The sequence below is a fragment of the Grampus griseus genome (assembly GCF_964374135.1).
Source record: "Grampus griseus genome assembly, chromosome: 12".
In the NCBI taxonomy this organism is placed as follows: domain Eukaryota; kingdom Metazoa; phylum Chordata; class Mammalia; order Artiodactyla; family Delphinidae; genus Grampus; species Grampus griseus.
The window spans coordinates 8,334,120-8,351,007 of record NC_139006.1 but is presented as its reverse complement, the minus strand read 5'-3'; the positions used below and the strand labels follow the sequence as shown (position 1 = coordinate 8,351,007).

The 16,888-nt window shown below is 40.8% G+C and overlaps 1 protein-coding gene across 3 annotated transcripts in view; it reads right to left on the bottom strand.

Annotated features, from left to right (window-relative positions):
* Positions 1–15,816, bottom strand: part of ATP2A2 (ATPase sarcoplasmic/endoplasmic reticulum Ca2+ transporting 2) — a 60,981-nt gene extending 45,165 nt beyond the window's left edge. The window contains exons 1-5 of one of the 3 annotated variants that reach the window (XM_082668495.1): positions 15,120–15,816; positions 14,400–14,417; positions 14,232–14,314; positions 6,691–6,795; positions 2,024–2,162 (exon numbers count right to left, since the gene is read on the bottom strand). In XM_082668495.1, coding sequence (XP_082524621.1) covers positions 2,024–2,162; positions 6,691–6,795; positions 14,232–14,314; positions 14,400–14,417; positions 15,120–15,237 — 463 coding nt within the window. In that variant the 5' untranslated portion in view covers positions 15,238–15,816. Of the gene's footprint in view, positions 1–2,023; positions 2,163–6,690; positions 6,796–13,501; positions 13,641–14,231; positions 14,315–14,399; positions 14,418–15,119 lie in introns of those variants that run through there. The other 2 variants (XM_082668496.1, XM_082668497.1) reach the window with 2 other exon arrangements.
* Between the last annotated feature and the right edge of the window lie 1,072 nt (positions 15,817–16,888).

Sequence of the window (16,888 nt, the reverse complement as noted above, 5' to 3'; positions counted from 1 at the left end):
AAACATACAAAGTCAAAAAGAATCTTGTGCAATATTTAGGTGACCTGCAAGTGCACTGACCACATATATATTTGTGGAAAGACAAACTATCTTCCTCTAATGTTTCCTTCCTCAGTTACTAGCACCATCACCACCCGGGCACCTAAACTAGATATCCTGCCAGTATCTTTGATGCCACACCCTACTTCACATCCACCCCAATATCTATTAAGTTATCAAAACCTGTTGCTTGGCACCTAAACCTGAGGCTCACTTTTCAAACTATACATGGCTGTAATTCCTTGCCCAAGGGAGATTCAGAGTTAATACTTTGGGTTGAGACCTGGTAAAAACTTTTAAGGAGGGTCCCCAGATAATTCTGATGTGCACCCTTGCTTTAAAACTCCTACTTATAAACTCAAAATCTTCCCCTCATTATTCTTAATGCTACAGCCTTCGTTATTGTTTGCTCTCATTAACCCTTACCTATCTCCAGCCTTCCCATTCTGACCTACTTCCTACATCACCACCAGAATTCCCTAAGTCATATTTTTGCTGTAAAATCCATGGTGACAAAATGGTTAAATCTAAATAAGGTCTACAGATTAAAAAAACTGATACAATACTGTTATCTACTTTCAGTAGTTAACTAGAATCATATTAAAAGAATGCTCTAAATTTTATAAAATAATCACTCAAGTATTTAGGAGTAAAGAGGCATCATTTCTGCAACTTACTCTCAAACAGTTCAGACAAAAATGTGTGAATGTATAGATACAGACTGAAAGAGGATAATGCACATGTGATAACAAACATTTGGAGAATCTGGGTAAAAGCTAAATGGGAACTCTTACTAGTCTTGCAACTTTTAAGTCTGAAATTGTGTCAAAATTAAGTTTAAAAAATCCACTGGCCAAAACACTTCATTCTGAGTTGTACTTTTGTTAACACTATTAAGCAAGCTGTTAGGTCATTTATACAAATTTTGCTGTCCTAAGTAATCAACGTGTGGGTACACAGGCAACACTATTCTTTTACTGGAAGACCTATGACAAGGTAATTTACTTTTGTTTTTCTTCTGTTTTTCGGCTGCGCCAGGCAGCATGCGGGATCTAGTTTCCCTAACCAGGGATCAAACCCGGGCCCCCTGCATTGGGAGGGCAGAGTCTTAACCACTGGACCACCAGGGAAGTCCCGGTAATTTACTTTCAAAGACCAAAACTGCAGAGCACAGGCCAGGAGACTCAGCACTGAATTCTCATTACAATGAGTAAGACAAAGCACAATTTCCCCACAAGTCAGTGTAAAGGTGTTACTATGAGACAATTCACAAAAAGAAAACAAGTATTCTGAGCTCAGGAGGGTGTGAAAAACCACAATGATTTGAATAACCCAATGTAATAATTCCCCAGCAAAAAGATTACACAGTTCTGATTGGCTCCAGGGGCATTTGGGTTGCCTGAAAACACGGCATTGACCTATAGGAAAGAGGACCTTTTTGAGATCTGTGTAGAGCTCTGGCATTGCAGTGGATTCACTAACTCTTTAAAGCCCAAACCTAGATCCCCGGCTCAGTGTTATGTCAAAGTATTCTTAAGTAGAGCTTTTAAAGTCATGAGATTACCCTTAGCCATCAACTAGGTTTGATGGTTCCAAGATTGACCTATTTGTGCCAAGAACCAAAACAGGAAAAACTATGTAGCCATTAACTAGTTTTCTACAAACTGCTCACTACAACTAACTGTCAAATCAAGATTAAGTTCATTATCTCACCTGCACTAGTGTTCCACAATGTACTAAAAGTAATAAGCACAATAATTCAAAACACCTTGTTTAAAAAAAAAAGATAAACACATCAACATGAAGGGAGGTGCCAAAACACTTTGAAAATTTTACAGAAAACCTGATTTGTTTGGATAGCACTAAAAATCTGTTAACGTAATTGATACACGAGCCTAACTTTTAAAACTCTTAAGTATGAGCCTTCAGAAAAGGACTGTATTCAGATATACAACCTAAAATAAAAATGACAAACTGAACTCACCAGCAATTTCTACAATATCACCAGGAACTATGTCTTTAGCTTTAATCCGCTGTACACTCTTCCTGTCTTGTCGATACACTTTGCCCATTTCAGGCTCATACTCCTTAAGGGCTTCGATTGCATTTTCAGCATTTCTTTCCTGTAAAAAAGAAAACAAAAGATAACAGTAGTAAATACAGCCTGCCACTGCCAAGTGTTTCTGGCCCTAGGAATCAAATTTTAGAGTTGTAAACTAAACTTAAAAAGAAAAAACAAAGGAGATGCATATTAATGACATTTGTAATAAATGATTCACATCTTAAGGTAATAACATTAGGCCCTTATGATTTTGTATTAAAAATGAAAAAATAAGCACCCGAAGAAGGGTAAGGAGATAAAAATCAATGGAAAGAAGCAGTTATTAGAACCTGCTGTCCCTATGCACACTGGGCAACATGGCCCTCACCTTCAGCTTCACACACTCACATCATTAAATAAATCATGACCCCCATGAAAGGTGATGGTCTGGGGTTGGACTGCCCAGGCTCAACACAGGCTTTTGCACTCAAAAGCTATGTGACTGTGGATAATATGACACACAGCTTTATGGCCTACAAAACCAGGACACTAACAGTACCCACCCTCAAGGGTTGTGAGGATTTACAAGCTATGTGTAAAATGCTTAGATTGTGTTTTGGCACATAGTGAATGCTTTGAGTGATGAATTAAGAAAATCCAGTTACGTCTCACAAATTCTAAATCTCTCACCAGTACTAAAGACCAATAAGTGGCCGGAAGCACTGCCAGTCACATACCATATTTACCATAATATTATATATAAACATGTCAAGACTTAGTCACACACAATTTTTTTTTTTTTTTGCAGTACGTGGGCCTCTCACTGTTGTGGCCTCTCCCGTTGCGGAGCACAGGCTCTGGACGCGCAGGCTCAGCGGCCATGGCTCACGGGTCCAGCCACTCTGTGGCATGTGGGATCTTTCCTGACCGGGGCACGAACACGTGTCCCCTGCATCGGCAGGCGGACTCTCAACCACTGCGCCACCAGGGAAGCCCGACACACAATTTTTATTTCCTAATTTCAAGATGAAAGATGCAGAATTAAAATGAGCCATGTTGAAAAAAAAAAAAAGCTAAGGGAAAGTTCCTTTGTGGGGCGGTGGGGGAGTATGTGTGAAATTTGCCTTTTCTCCTTTTAGAAAATAAGCAATTAGGACTTCCCTGGTGGCACAGTGGTTAAGAATCCGCTTGACAATGCAGGGGACACAGATTTGAGCCCTGGTCCGGAAAGATCCCACATGCCGTGGAGCAACTAAGCCCATGCGCCACAACTACTGAGCCTGCACTCTACAGCCTGCAAGCCACAACTACTGAGCCCGTGTGCCACAACTATTGAAGCCCTCGTGCCTAGAGCCAGTGCTCTGCAACAAGAGGAGCCACTGCAATGAGAACCCACACTCCACAACGAAGAGTGCTCACTGCAACTAGAGAAAGTCCCCACACAGCAACGAAGACCCAACGCAGCCAAAAATAAATATAAAATTAATTAATTAAAAAAAAAAGAAAATAAGCCATTAGAAGGAGCAAATCTACAAAGCACATGCCCAGTTGAGGTTACTCAGTGGACAAAGGAAATAATTCTTTCATTTCTCTCACATCTTTGCTCTCCAACCTAAAGCTCTTCAGTTTAACATTTGGATAAAATTTATGCTCGATAACATGCAATCTAATTTTTCACACTGTGGAAAAATTAAGTCCCCAAACCTGCTTAAAGAGAATTTAGATGACACAAAACTGAAAGCTAATGGCATGTGTCTAACTTTTTATGTATGCATTCCTGAGAAAGTACAGGAAACCTTAAATTTGGAAAGTTCATGATAAGAATAATTTAAATCCCAATCAGATCTGCTTGAAGAATGAGTCTATCTGTATCACCTTATAATTAACAGAAATACCAGCATATCTAACTCAAATTAATGTCACTGGCTAAAAGGTCCTTCAGGTTAAGTTCAAATGTTACTGATACTGTAGAAAGAATAAATTCTGAGCATTGTTGCTATTCAATTATTCAACTTTGAAACTACTTTTTCCTCAGGATTTTCCCCCCTGAATTTATGAACTGTGGCAGTTTTATTTCTCCTTCCTCGAGGTCATGTCAGGTAGAGTTTAATTAGACTGACCAAAATTAAGATGTCCAGGAGCACTGTACTTTGCTTCTATTAAAAATCAGGGAGGGACTTCCCTGGTGGTCCAATGGTTAAGTCTTTGCTTTCCAATGCAGGGGGTGCAGGTTCGATCCCTGGTCAGGGAGCTAAGATCCCACATGCCTTGTGGCCAAAAAACCAAAACATAGAACAGAAGCAATACTGTAACAAATTCAATAAAGACTTTAAAAAAAATGTTCCACATTAAAAATCAGGGGGACTTCCCTGGTGGCTCAGTGGTTAAGCATCTGCCTGCCAATGCAGGGGACACAGGTTCTAGCCCTGGTCCAGGAAGATCCCACATACCACAGAGCAACTAAGCCCGTGCACCACAACTACTGGGCCTGCACTCTAGAGCCTGTGAGCCACAACTACTGAGCCCACCCGCCTAGAGCCCGTGCTCTGCAACAAGAGAAGCCACCGCACCTCAACAAAGAGTAGCCCCCACTCACCGCAACTAGAGAAAACCCGCGTGAAGCAACAGAGACCCAACACAGCCAAACATAAACAAATTTATTTAAAAAAAACAAAAACAAACAAACAACAAAAAACAGGTCAGCTTGGGGAAAAACAAATATACCTAACTTACTATGAACAAAAACTTAGAAGACCTTCTAAGGTTTCCTTTGTTCTAAAAGTTACAACTCCTACCTCCTCCAGTCAAACCTAAATAGGTCTAAGTGTCATTCCTCAAACACACTTTGTACCTCTCTGCTCATGCCACCCCCTCTCTGGAATATTCTCCCCAGCTTCCACCCACAAAAGTCCTATTTCTTTATAGTTCCCCCAATTGCTTGTCAGCCTTCCTTGATGACACTGATCAGAAATACATGCCCCACCCCTCCCAAATACTACCTTACACTATAATTATAACTTTCATTACTTCCAGAAAAGCAAGAACCCTATAGTATTTATTGCTCATACCCTTCTGTATATTATGTAATAGGATATCCATCAAAAATATTACTGTTTTCTTTAAGCTAAGACATATCTAAAAGTCCTGTGAAAATTGCTGTAAAATTTTACTTTGGAGTTCAGATCAGCCTGACCCTGGATATAAATCCCAGATACTCTATGTATGTACTATCTGTATGGCCTTTGATAAGTCAATCACTCTGAACTTCTATGTCACATCTGTCCAATGGGAATATCATCTGCCTTACAAAATCACTCTAAGCATGAAATGGGAATATGTATGAGTTATCTACTATGTAACTGACATAAATTAATTTAAAAATGCATATTACTAACTTGAGAAGGACAATCTAATGCTATATATTGTTTCTTTTGCCTAAATTATTCACAAAAAGATCGTTTCTATTTAAATAAAAGCAATTTAAAAAAATCAAATGTAGCACAATTAAAAATTTCTTCTAAGTAGGCTTCCTTCTAAATGAGCTCACCACATAAAGGCTTTCATGTTTATTAATAAGATCAGAAGTTTACAATTCCAATAGGATTAAATATGTTTATAAGATGCTTCCACTTTAAGAATAACAGATACACTCTATTTTAGTCCTGAAAGAGGTGACTATATCTATCAAACATCTAAAAGATCAATACTTAAAAGATGAATGAGAGGGACTTCCCCGGTGGCACAGTGATTAAGAATCTGCCTGCCAATGCAGGGGACACGGATTCGATCCCTGGTCCAGGAAGATCCCACATGCCACGGAGTAACTAAGCCAGTGCGCCACAACTACTGAGCCTGCACTCTATAGCCCCCGAGCCACAACTACGGAAGCCTGCGCTCCGCAACAAGAGAAGCCACCGCACTGCAATGAAGAGTAGCCCCCGCTCACCGCAACTAGACAAAGCCTGCACACAGCAAAGACGACCCAACACAGCCACAAATAAAAAGATGAATGTGAAATATTAGTCTGGGTTTGTTAAAATATATCAAAAACAAAAACCTAAAAGATCCATAGTCTTAAAAAAGTTAAATTCTCAAACTAGCTATCTGCAGAAGACCAATCATGCAAATATGGGGCACACGTGTGATCCCGTTATGTTTCTGTAGTAAAATCAGCTTCCATTCTGTGAATAAGAAAGGCCTGGGTACTGGGCAGTTAAGGGAAAATAGCCAGGAATATGCTCTGAAGGTAAAATTATTTAGGATTTAAACAATTTTTATAGCTAAATACACACACACACACACACCACCCCCACCCCCCACCCCCGGAGAATAGAAGTTTTTCATAGGAAGCAGCTAGAAAATATAAAGAGAATACTGGTCGTCAAATTTTCTGGTTTTCCTTAAGTAGCTTCTTTATCCACTGTTCTTAATTCCATGCTACCATGAAGGATGAGCAATTTTAACAGCAAAGTATATATGCATGAGGTCTAAAATTTTGCCATTAAATAAATTAATAGATAAAAAACACATGTAGTTCCACAGATTGTTTTAACAGTTTAAATCACTTACGTAAATTACCAAAATTTTGCAATACAGGAATTTTTGCTTACCTGCCATACACCCACAATTGCATTGGCTACTAATATAAGTAAAATCACAAAGGGTTCTACAAAAGCTGTAATTGTTTCTTCACCTTCTTCAAACCAAGCCAAAACCTAAAAGAGAAATGGCACGCGTTAGAACTGTAATGTGTTCTTACAACAAAAGTGGCTGGCATTAAAGGAATTATTATGATACATAAAATCTCTTTTCTTACCATCCTTAGAAACAAAAGGTAGCAAAATGTAATGACATAAACAACAAGCTTATATCTTGTTCCCAATAATTCTTAAGACTCAAAACTATAAACTTCTTAATAATACCCTTAAGAACTAATTTATTTTTTCATGTAATAATTGGTTTAAAATCCAAAACAAATACTTTTGGGGAACTAAATTCCATTCATTTTCTGTGTATATTTTTCAAAAGAAATAAAACAAATTCCTGATTTTGTTAAAGCAAAAGGCAATCATGAAACTTTGTTAATTTGGTTAATATTCACATCAAATAATACCTATGTGGCACAAATTCATAGTAAAAACAACTTAATCATTGACTCAAAATTAGAGTATATAAACTGCTAATGTCCCACGTATTTTCAGTGGTGTTGCTGAAGGTCATTACTGCAAGGTTGTTCTGCGATCAGGAATGTATTTTGAAGGTTATCCTCCATAGGATATCTAGTACAGGAACACAGCTCTTCAGAGATGACATAAATCCAAAAATGTTATACCTGGGCACAGAACACTGTCCCAAGAAAAATGAGCAGAGAATTAACTTCTAGCTCACACAAGCCACACTATACTTTCTAACTGAGCAACCCTAAGAAGAGAGAATGCAACACAATGAATCTTAAACAACATAGTAAAAGAGGCATCTAAATGGTTAAAAATTTAACAACCAATTTTTGTGGAAAACTGCCAATCCAAAAAGGATGTTAAAGGTATCTTATGATACAGTCTGGGAGGTAAGATTTGCCTTTGCCTTTTAACACTGCTTAAAATGTTTGTATATTCCACAATGAAATCTTTTCTTTAAAAGATCTATTCAGTAAACAATGAAAGCACTGTTTCTGATACTTTTTAATATTGTCAGATATGAGGTATGGCAATAATGAAGCCATCTGACGACTACATTTGTACCTAGTGGAATACTATAAAATGAGCTTTGACACAAACAGCAAACAACCAGAAAGATGATTAAGGTAAGACCCAACATGAATTTTGCAAGTAAATGAGGGTAATGATGAATTAACAACAAATATCAATTTGTTAGGCAGCTTTGCTCACCACTATACCACCAACAAAAGAAATATCATTATCAATTTGAGCAGGAAAAAAAACAGGAGACCCAAGGCCAGGTCCTGAAAGACGCCAATCACCACTGACAGCCAATGAACCAGGGCAAGCAGAACACCAGAATGAATATAAATTGTTCCTGCAAGCTTTCAGCTGGGCATTCCTGGTGTTAAGGCCAGGCCTAATGGCAGGATGAAAACTTCTCTAGGAAGTTATAAATTTTGATAGATGCAAGATCACAGCTGCTTTGATGCTAGCCTTTCAAACATTTGCCAAGGAGAGCTATCAGAAATAAGAAACTTAATTAGCTCTTGGGGGAGAAAAATTGCTCAACGTGAAGAGTAACTAGGACCTTTAGAAAAGGTCAGTGAGGCATTAGCAACTGTAAGATAAGCTTCACACCTTGTTAAATCGGGTATGAATTTCCCTCTTGGCAGCTAGGCGGGAGGAACAAACTTAAAGCAATATCCACATAAGCTGGAACAAAGGAAAAGACTAAAGAAAGCAAGCAGTGACAGGACTATCAAAGCAAACCTCTACTTTTCAAGAAATGTGTGGTTCCTTTGCACAAGTGGTATTTATCCATAATGCAATAACCCTCATCTGTATTATGAAGTAGCATTTTCTTCCACTATGTGACTTTAAATGTTTATGTGTAAGAAACACAGGCATTCATAGTTATTTGAGGGTTCTGGACAATGTATAATTACTGCCTGATGAGAAACTAGTGGGCAAATCTCTTAGTGTGGAAGGGCAGTGCTGAACCTATTTAACACTGACAACTACCAATTTTCTAATATTTAAAAAAATATTTTGAAACCCACAAATAACCCAAAGAATTAAGTGCTACAACTCAAAATAAAGATGAATCGTATTTCATTTACTGCTAAGAATCAATCCAGTCAATCATGTTCAAACCACATGGTGCAGTCCTTCATGGTTTTGTTCTATTGAAAAGAAAACCTCTCTTGCGTAAATGGGAAGATGATGCTGACCGATGGAAGATCCCATGAGATGGGGAAGAGGGTAGTGAAGAGGGAAACTGGATGAGTGACAAATTACTATGTCTTATTAGCATTATAGTACAGTCAGTTCATAATTATGGTTACCAGAAGTTATACAAAATATACAGGGGGCAGAGAGAATGTTTCTAAAAAATCTTTATTGAGAACAGGTTGAATATAAAGGATTATCTGTTTGTATTTCCTTTTGTTGATTATTCTACCCCCAGGGGTCTAGAAGAGTCTCTGGTACATAGTTGATGCTCACTATATATTTACTGAATAAATGCATGAATAAACAAAACAAAATCTCATACAACGTCTAAGGTACAAGTCCCTACCTGGCAGTCTATGAACTTAAACATTAAGAGAGCAAAAAGGTAACCAACCTCATTAACAATATCAAAGGGAAGTGGAAGGAAAAGCTACTGCAGTATAATTTTAGGCATAGTGTTTCTTCTTCCTTTGCTTTGCACTATTAATACAGGAACAGTACTTCTGGGGCTTACAGTATCCAGCTACGGCAAGTTCAAAAGTTTCAAACTTGTCAATCCTATTCAAAGTAAACACTTGCTAGGTTACTTTATTTATTTTACTTTATTTATTTAATTCCCTGACCAGGGATCGAACCTGGGTCCTGGCAGTGAAAGCACAGAGTCCTAACCACTGGGAATTCCCTTGCTAGGTTACTTTAGACAGGGTAGGGTATCTTCTAATTGTTATATGGAAGACTGATCTCTGTATATCACCATAACTTCTGAGAGTACAGCCGAAAGATGCCAGAGAGTGGGGTTTAATGAATTAAGCAAATTTTAATCCAAAGTAAAAAGGGATGTTCTGGTATAAACTAGGAGACAGTCACGGTACCATGACTCAGTTATCTACACGTTAGGATAATGTGCAGAGCTCTTAACAAGAACTTAAGAAGAAAATGAGAGATCATAAGCACATTCTTAAAACTGAGGGTCTTAAAACATGTATCAGGTCTGCATTCCTCCTTGTATCCTTAGAAATTTTCAATGCCTTAGGGCACTCAAACATTTGTTCAATGAAGGAAAAAATTTACATCAAGAAATTTAAAAAGAGGAAACAAATAAGAAAGTATCACCAATAAGTGTTATAGCAATTTTCTGAAGTGAGAAACAAAAATTCTTTCAGCCATTATAAAAAGAATAGTATGAATTAGACTATAGATTCTCTTGTGAACCAGACATAAAGCTTATGTGAAAACACTCTTCAATATTTTCAGATTTGAAAATACAATCTTATTTAAAAGAAAACAAAAAACCCCATACACATTCACCTTTCAAACCATATTTTAAAGACAGGCTCTAAATAAATTACTTAAACCAATCAGTAAACTGCCCATTTTGTCCTTCAAAATAATTAAAAGAAAACACAGGAAAAATTTAAAATCACTACATTATCAAATACTTCTTGAATATATCTTACTGAGAAAACAAGAGTAAACAAATTTCATGTATTTTGAAAATGCTACAACACAAACTCATCCAAATATTTGTTAACTCAAAAGCACTAACCTGGGACACTTCTCTAGTGGCGCAGTGCTTAAGAATCCGCCTACCAATGCAGGGGACACAGGTTCGAGCCCTGGTCCGGGAAGATCCCACATGCCGTGGAGCAACTAAGCCCGTGAGCCACAGCTACTGAGCCTGCACTCTAGAGCCCACGAGCCACAACTGCTGAGCCTGCGTGCTGCAACTATTGAAGCCCACACGCCTAGAGCCCGTGCTCTGCAACAAGAGAAGCCACCGTAATGGGAAGCCTGCGCACCACAACGAAGAGTAGCCCCCCGCTCGCTGCAACTAGAGAAAGCCCGCGCGCGCAGCAACGAAGACCCAACACAGCCAAAAATAAATAAATAAATAACAAATTAATTAAGTAAGTAAAGAAAAGCAGCACTAACCTAGGTTCTAAAAGGAATTAAGAATCCCTTCAAAGGTTCCAGTAGGAAGAAAAGGCAAATTATTCAAATGTAAATCAAAGTTGAGAAATGCCCTGGTCTAAGAAAGTTTTATTAGCATTTTAGGGTCAATCTAAGTAACTGAGATAGGGAAATGGGGGTGAAGGGTAGAGAAGCTTATGCAAATTGTGTTACCAGAGAGGACTTTATGATTCTGACAGATGAGACAAATATGGTCCTCAAGCTCACTTCCTTCAGGTTAACTGTCACCTTAGACACCTCTCCTGACCGCCCTATTTGAAAACTGCACTCCTTCCACAGGCTCCCCTATTCCGCCACCAACAACCATGTTATTTTTTCCCACAGCACTATCTCCAATCCAACAGTTTATTATATATTTTACTTTTATCTGTCTCCACTAGAACGTCAGCTCCAGGTAAGAGACAGTGTATTTCGTTCCATGCTGTATTCCCAGTGTTTGTGCCATGTACCTAAGGTGCTCAATTCCTAACAAAGCAGGGAAGAGAGAAAAGAACAGGCATTCCAATTAAGCAACCATATGATGTGTTATATGAAGGGCAAAGCTGGTGAACAAGGGGAATGGAAAGAAAAAGTGAAAAGGATAGGAAGGTACTGAATGTCAAGTTAAGGAATTTCTAATGTTACTTCACATACAATGGGAGATATATAGCTCACTTCTTCCAACCCAAGTGACAAGTTAATTAAACTTTATCCCTACAGGTCACAAGTATAAAACATTAATGCTGTTTCTACTTTCTGCCAACGCAAAATATTAACTATGGTTAACAGTTTACTACTTAGATATTTGAAATATATCACTAAAGCCTAGTATTTCTTAACTTGAGCAGAACCTGATGATGTATCATATATAGATTATAAAAACTGCCTATCTGCTTCTCCATAAGAGCATGTATATTTTACCATTTTTCCTTTTAAACGAATAGGAATGAACTGACTACCACAAAAAACTCAGTGCTCTTTTCAAAGGTAAAGAAATGTGGAATGAAAAGGGTCAAGCATAATGTAGCAGTAGTGCTAATCCCACATGAAGAAAATCAACAAATTTTATATCTGCAATTTCTTGATCAAACAAAACAAAGCAAATTAAGTTACAGTACTTCCTAAACAATAAATGTTTAAACTTTTCTGTTTAGTAACCCATAAAATAAAAATGTAACATAGTTCATTTCCTAAGCAATAACTCCATGTAGTTACCAAAAAGGTAACTCAAATTTCAACTCCAAAATATAGCTCTAAAAAGCTATAAAAAGCCAACATCCTACCTTACAACAAAATTAAAGCTTTTATTTAAAAACCCATTTGAGGGAATTCCCTGGCACTCCAGTGGTTAGGAATCGGGGCTTTCACTGCTGCGGCCGGGTTCATTCCCTGATCAGGGAACTACAGATACTGCAAGCTGTGCAGCACAGCCAAAAAATAAAATAATAATAATAATTTTAAAAAAACATTTGAAAATGCCCAGAAGATTTAAGCTCCTTACTTCAAAGTAAAACTCACATCATTATTTCAAAATATTAATATAAAGTCACTCAAACTGGCCACTCAAGAGATCCTATACAACCCAAATAGTCAATAGCTTGTCTACTGGAAATAAGGCCACCGATGTTACAACACTGCCTTAAATTACACACACAAAATAACGCAATAAAAATTTATTTTATCTCTTCTTGTATATAGCAGCTGATTAACTTCTAAGAGATCCCCGATGACCTTACTGAAGCCCAGTATTAAAACTACCAAGCTTGAGACTATTTTAAAATTATGTAGCCAGCTTAAACATAAACATTATACTACCTCAAACACATTATTTGTTTTGTTCCACGACAATGTATTGAAACTAATTAATCAAACAGCTCTATTCCTTTATCTGAATTGGTAAAGCAGCAGCCACTTACTGAAGAGGAATTTTTTTTAACCAAGAAAAACAGACACGTATAAGGTATGGAGTGACTAATTCAGGATGCTTAATGATTTGCTATGATACTCTCTTAATTTTATTCAATGAAAACCGTAGAAAACATTCGTGAGGAATTAATTATTAACAGCTACACATCACTTGGCTAACATGGCATGACATATTAAAGTCTCATGGCAGAATCTGCGTACAGAAACTCCAAAAAAGTTCACCTCTTGCCAAGTTTTTCCCTTCACCGAAAGTAAAGAAATGCCCACTGCTTCATGTATTTAGTTCTCAAAATAGCCCTCTAGGGTAAGGTTGTCAATAAAGACAGAGGTAGATCCCTGAGGCCTGCATGCTTACAAACACACAAAAATGAAATCTTGAAGCTGTGTCAAGTCTGCAAAGCCTGAAACAAGTTATCGCACTGAGTGAATTTCACTTCCCATCTTGGTTTTTATAAGAACAGGATACTGTACTTTAAGAACAAAAGGCATCTCATGCTGTTAGGATTAGGAACATCTGTGTCCTATTCATGACCATTTTTAGGAAAACTTCGAAGTCCAATGCCCAAGAAAAAAAATGCAATAAAAAAATCAATATTGAACACAAAAAAAATGTTAATAATAACCTAGAATTATCCTTTCCAACCCCCATCACCTTTCTTCTGCTGTTCTTTGCATTTCACCAGTTTCTTAGCAACCATACAGGACTCAAGCTGGTAAGCACATACAGAACATGAAAAGTTTTTTTTTTTTTCTTTTAAGATCTAGAACCAATTGTACTAAACCTTGTTCTCTCAACCTAGGAGCCACTCAAAACAGGGGTCCAATTTAGATAAATTTACCACCCTAAAGGTCAGTGACCAAATTTGGTCAACAGTGGTGCCATCACTGCCGTCATCATTCTTGTCACTGTCAGAAACAACTGTCACCTTGCCATTACCAGGAAGGGAGAGCAACTGGAATATTCCTTTTGTAAGTTCTATTTACAGACTACAAAGAGCCCAACATCATCTTAGAATGATCTTACACAACGGAAGAACCCAAAACAGAAAAGGCCTTCCAATAAAGAACTTTTTGATATTAAAAGCTGATAAACCACAAGAATTTATAAGACCCTGCCTGCCGCATTTGGGAACAATCTCTAACTGCACTGCCAATGTCAGACATCCATTTATTTTCTGTACGCGAATGGCTTCAAATGTTTTACTTATAAATTTAAAATACCTAGGGAATCAAAAAAAAAAAAACCCAAAAACCCCACACAAAACATGAAGAAACAGCTTAAATCTCCAAATATAATGTTCTCACTCAACAGACATTTGTTTCCTGGTTTTTCATCTACGGTATAGTCTCAACTTTTGGAAAGTAAATTTCTTTATACTTACAAAAGATATACATGCTGCCAACAATAAAATTCTAACTAGTAAGTCTTCAAACTGCTCAATCACAAGTTCCAGCAAGGTTTTTCCTGTTAGAAAGAAACATATCTGTTGTAAATGTCATCTTAAGATCAGCACACAAAGTGGGGGAAGAAACGTGTTAAGATTACTCACCTTCTTCAGCCGGTAACTCTGTAGAATGTAGAAATTCACCAGGCAACGTGTCAAGAGAGGGGAAAAAAAAACATTTTAGCACTCTGTCTTTACAAAAATTACTAAATTATCACTGCCTTTGAAAGACGCACCTAGATATATGAACATTCAACCATATTTAACAGAAACCATACCAAAATGGTACCTCAAGAAATTATGCAGTATTTGTTGTATTGATCTACTCCGAAACGTGAAATCTCATCACCACCTAAGTAAGTCTCCTGAAACAAGGAGTCATTTCAGCCCTGTCATCACTTCTGCCAGATGTGTAACTCTGGGTAGCACAAGAACGGTCAGAGGCATTCTCAACTACAACGCCTCATAAACCGGGTAGGGACGAGAAAATGTCTCGCAGGGCTCAACCCAGATGCAAGAGGCTCATCCCTCCCTCCGCCGGGGCCGGCTGCTGCTGGTGAGAAGCCGCGGAGCTAGCTGCGTGCGGGGAAGGTCAAGGGCTGGAGCCGCGAGGAAGTCGAGAGGAGGCGCAGACCCGACGCCGGAGCCCCCAGCCTGCAACCCCTCTCCCGCAGGGCCGGCGCACGGGCTCAACCCGCCGCCTGCAGCCCTAGTCAGGCGCGGAGCCGAAACCCACGAGGTGGAGCTCAGTCAGCCATCTTTCCTGGCTCTCGGGCCCGCGCCTAGCCGCGCGGCGCCGCTGCAGTCCCGGCGCCGGGCACCTACCGTTGGAGCCCCATCTCTCCTTGAGCTTCTTGACCTGCTCCAGGCTCAGCCCTGTGCTCTCGTTGACGCCGAAGTGACCCAGCACTTCCTCTACCGTCTTTGTGTGCGCGTTCTCCATGGCTGCGGGGGCCCGGCCGGCCTCGCCTCCAGTCCCCGCGGCCTCCTCGCCTCCGCCTCGCACTCGGGCCGCGGGCTCGTGCCACCCCGGGCGCCCAGGCGCGGACTGGTCTCTCCCCCCTCCTTCTCCTACTCCGGCCGCTTCCGCCTCGCCGGGCGCTAAATCACCCCGCACCCCCTCCCCCAGCAACCGCCCCTCTCGCAGCCCGGCCCTCGCCGGCGCCCGCCCCGGGCACAGCTGGACGGTGGGGGGGGGGCCTCCCGACCCTCCCTCCCCTCGTCAGAAGGGAGGGCCTCCTTCACCCTCAACCGCCCGCCGGGAGTGCAGGCCGCGGCCCCTAGGCCCCCTCCCCGTGCTCCTGAGGTGATTCTCGGCCCCGCCCGGGCCGGTAGAGGGGGCGCTCGGTCGACCCCTGACAGCGGAACGGAGCAACGGAGGAGAGCCGGCGGGGTGATGCGCGGCGCGCTCGCCCTGTCCCCTCAGCTCTGCACCCCCGGCAGCAGTAGAGGAAACCGCAGCGGAGGGGAAGGAGGTGGCGTCGGGGACGGCTCCGCGGCGGCTGCTCTAATAGCATTTATCCGCCGCTGCCTCCCCTCTCGCCGCCGCCGCGGCATGTGGACGCCGCTCATTGGCCGAGAGGGCCCAGCGCGGCGCGGGAGGCGCGGCCCCGCCCCCTCCCTCAGGCTCCCTCCCTCCCGCGCGACTTGCGCCCACGCGGCCGCGCAAGCCCCGCCTCCTCCCTCGAACCGCCCCCAGGAACCCGGATCGAAGCCGGCGTGCCCGCGCCCTGCGCGCTCTGATCGGCTGTTCGGCGGAGAGCTCTCCGCCTCTCTTTGGCTAATGCGGATCTCGATTCCCGCCCGGTTCAATCACCTGTAGACGTAGAACCCAGGGAGGTGGAGGGCTCGCGTGGGCTCCCTGCACTCGCTGCCCCAAGGGAACTGCCTACCCTTAAGAGTCGGCCTCGGGTTGGGGTGGGTGATTGGAAAGGCGAGGCCGAGGAACCTTACGAACTCGGTCGGCGCAGAGCTTCACCGAAGCGCGCTGGGGTTGGTGTCCTTGGCTCGTCCCCTTGCCCTCCACCCCTCAGGGCCGCACTGTGCAACCCAATCTGTGTACTTCAGAGCCCCTCTTAGGAACCGAGGGGAGGAATTCCGCAGTTCACTTCCCACACGGCCAAAATCCCTCATCTGTCGCTTCAGGAACACCGCATCCCATATTGTTTTTAATATCACACACAGCCTTTGATAACATGTCTGCATGGAAGTCACAGATTACGCTACTGTAACTGCTAAATAAGCGAGAGTTGTGCTAGAAGGTGCCTCGCTTGGGCATTGATTAAGGCTATTTTCTAGACTGCCCCTTTCCCCAATAGGGGAAAAAAGGACTTTAATCCAAAAATCTATTCTTAAACCACAGATAATTTGCTCTTGAGGTCTGTAGAAAACCTACCTCAACAAGGACCTACAGTATAGCACAAGGAACTCTTCTCAATATTCTGTAATAACCTAAATGGGAAAAGAATCTGAGAAAAAACATATATATAACTAAATCACTTAGCTGTACACCTGAAACTAACACAACATTGTAAATCAACTATAATATAAAATAAAAAGTAAATTAAAAAAAGAAAACCTATGTAACAGCAAGA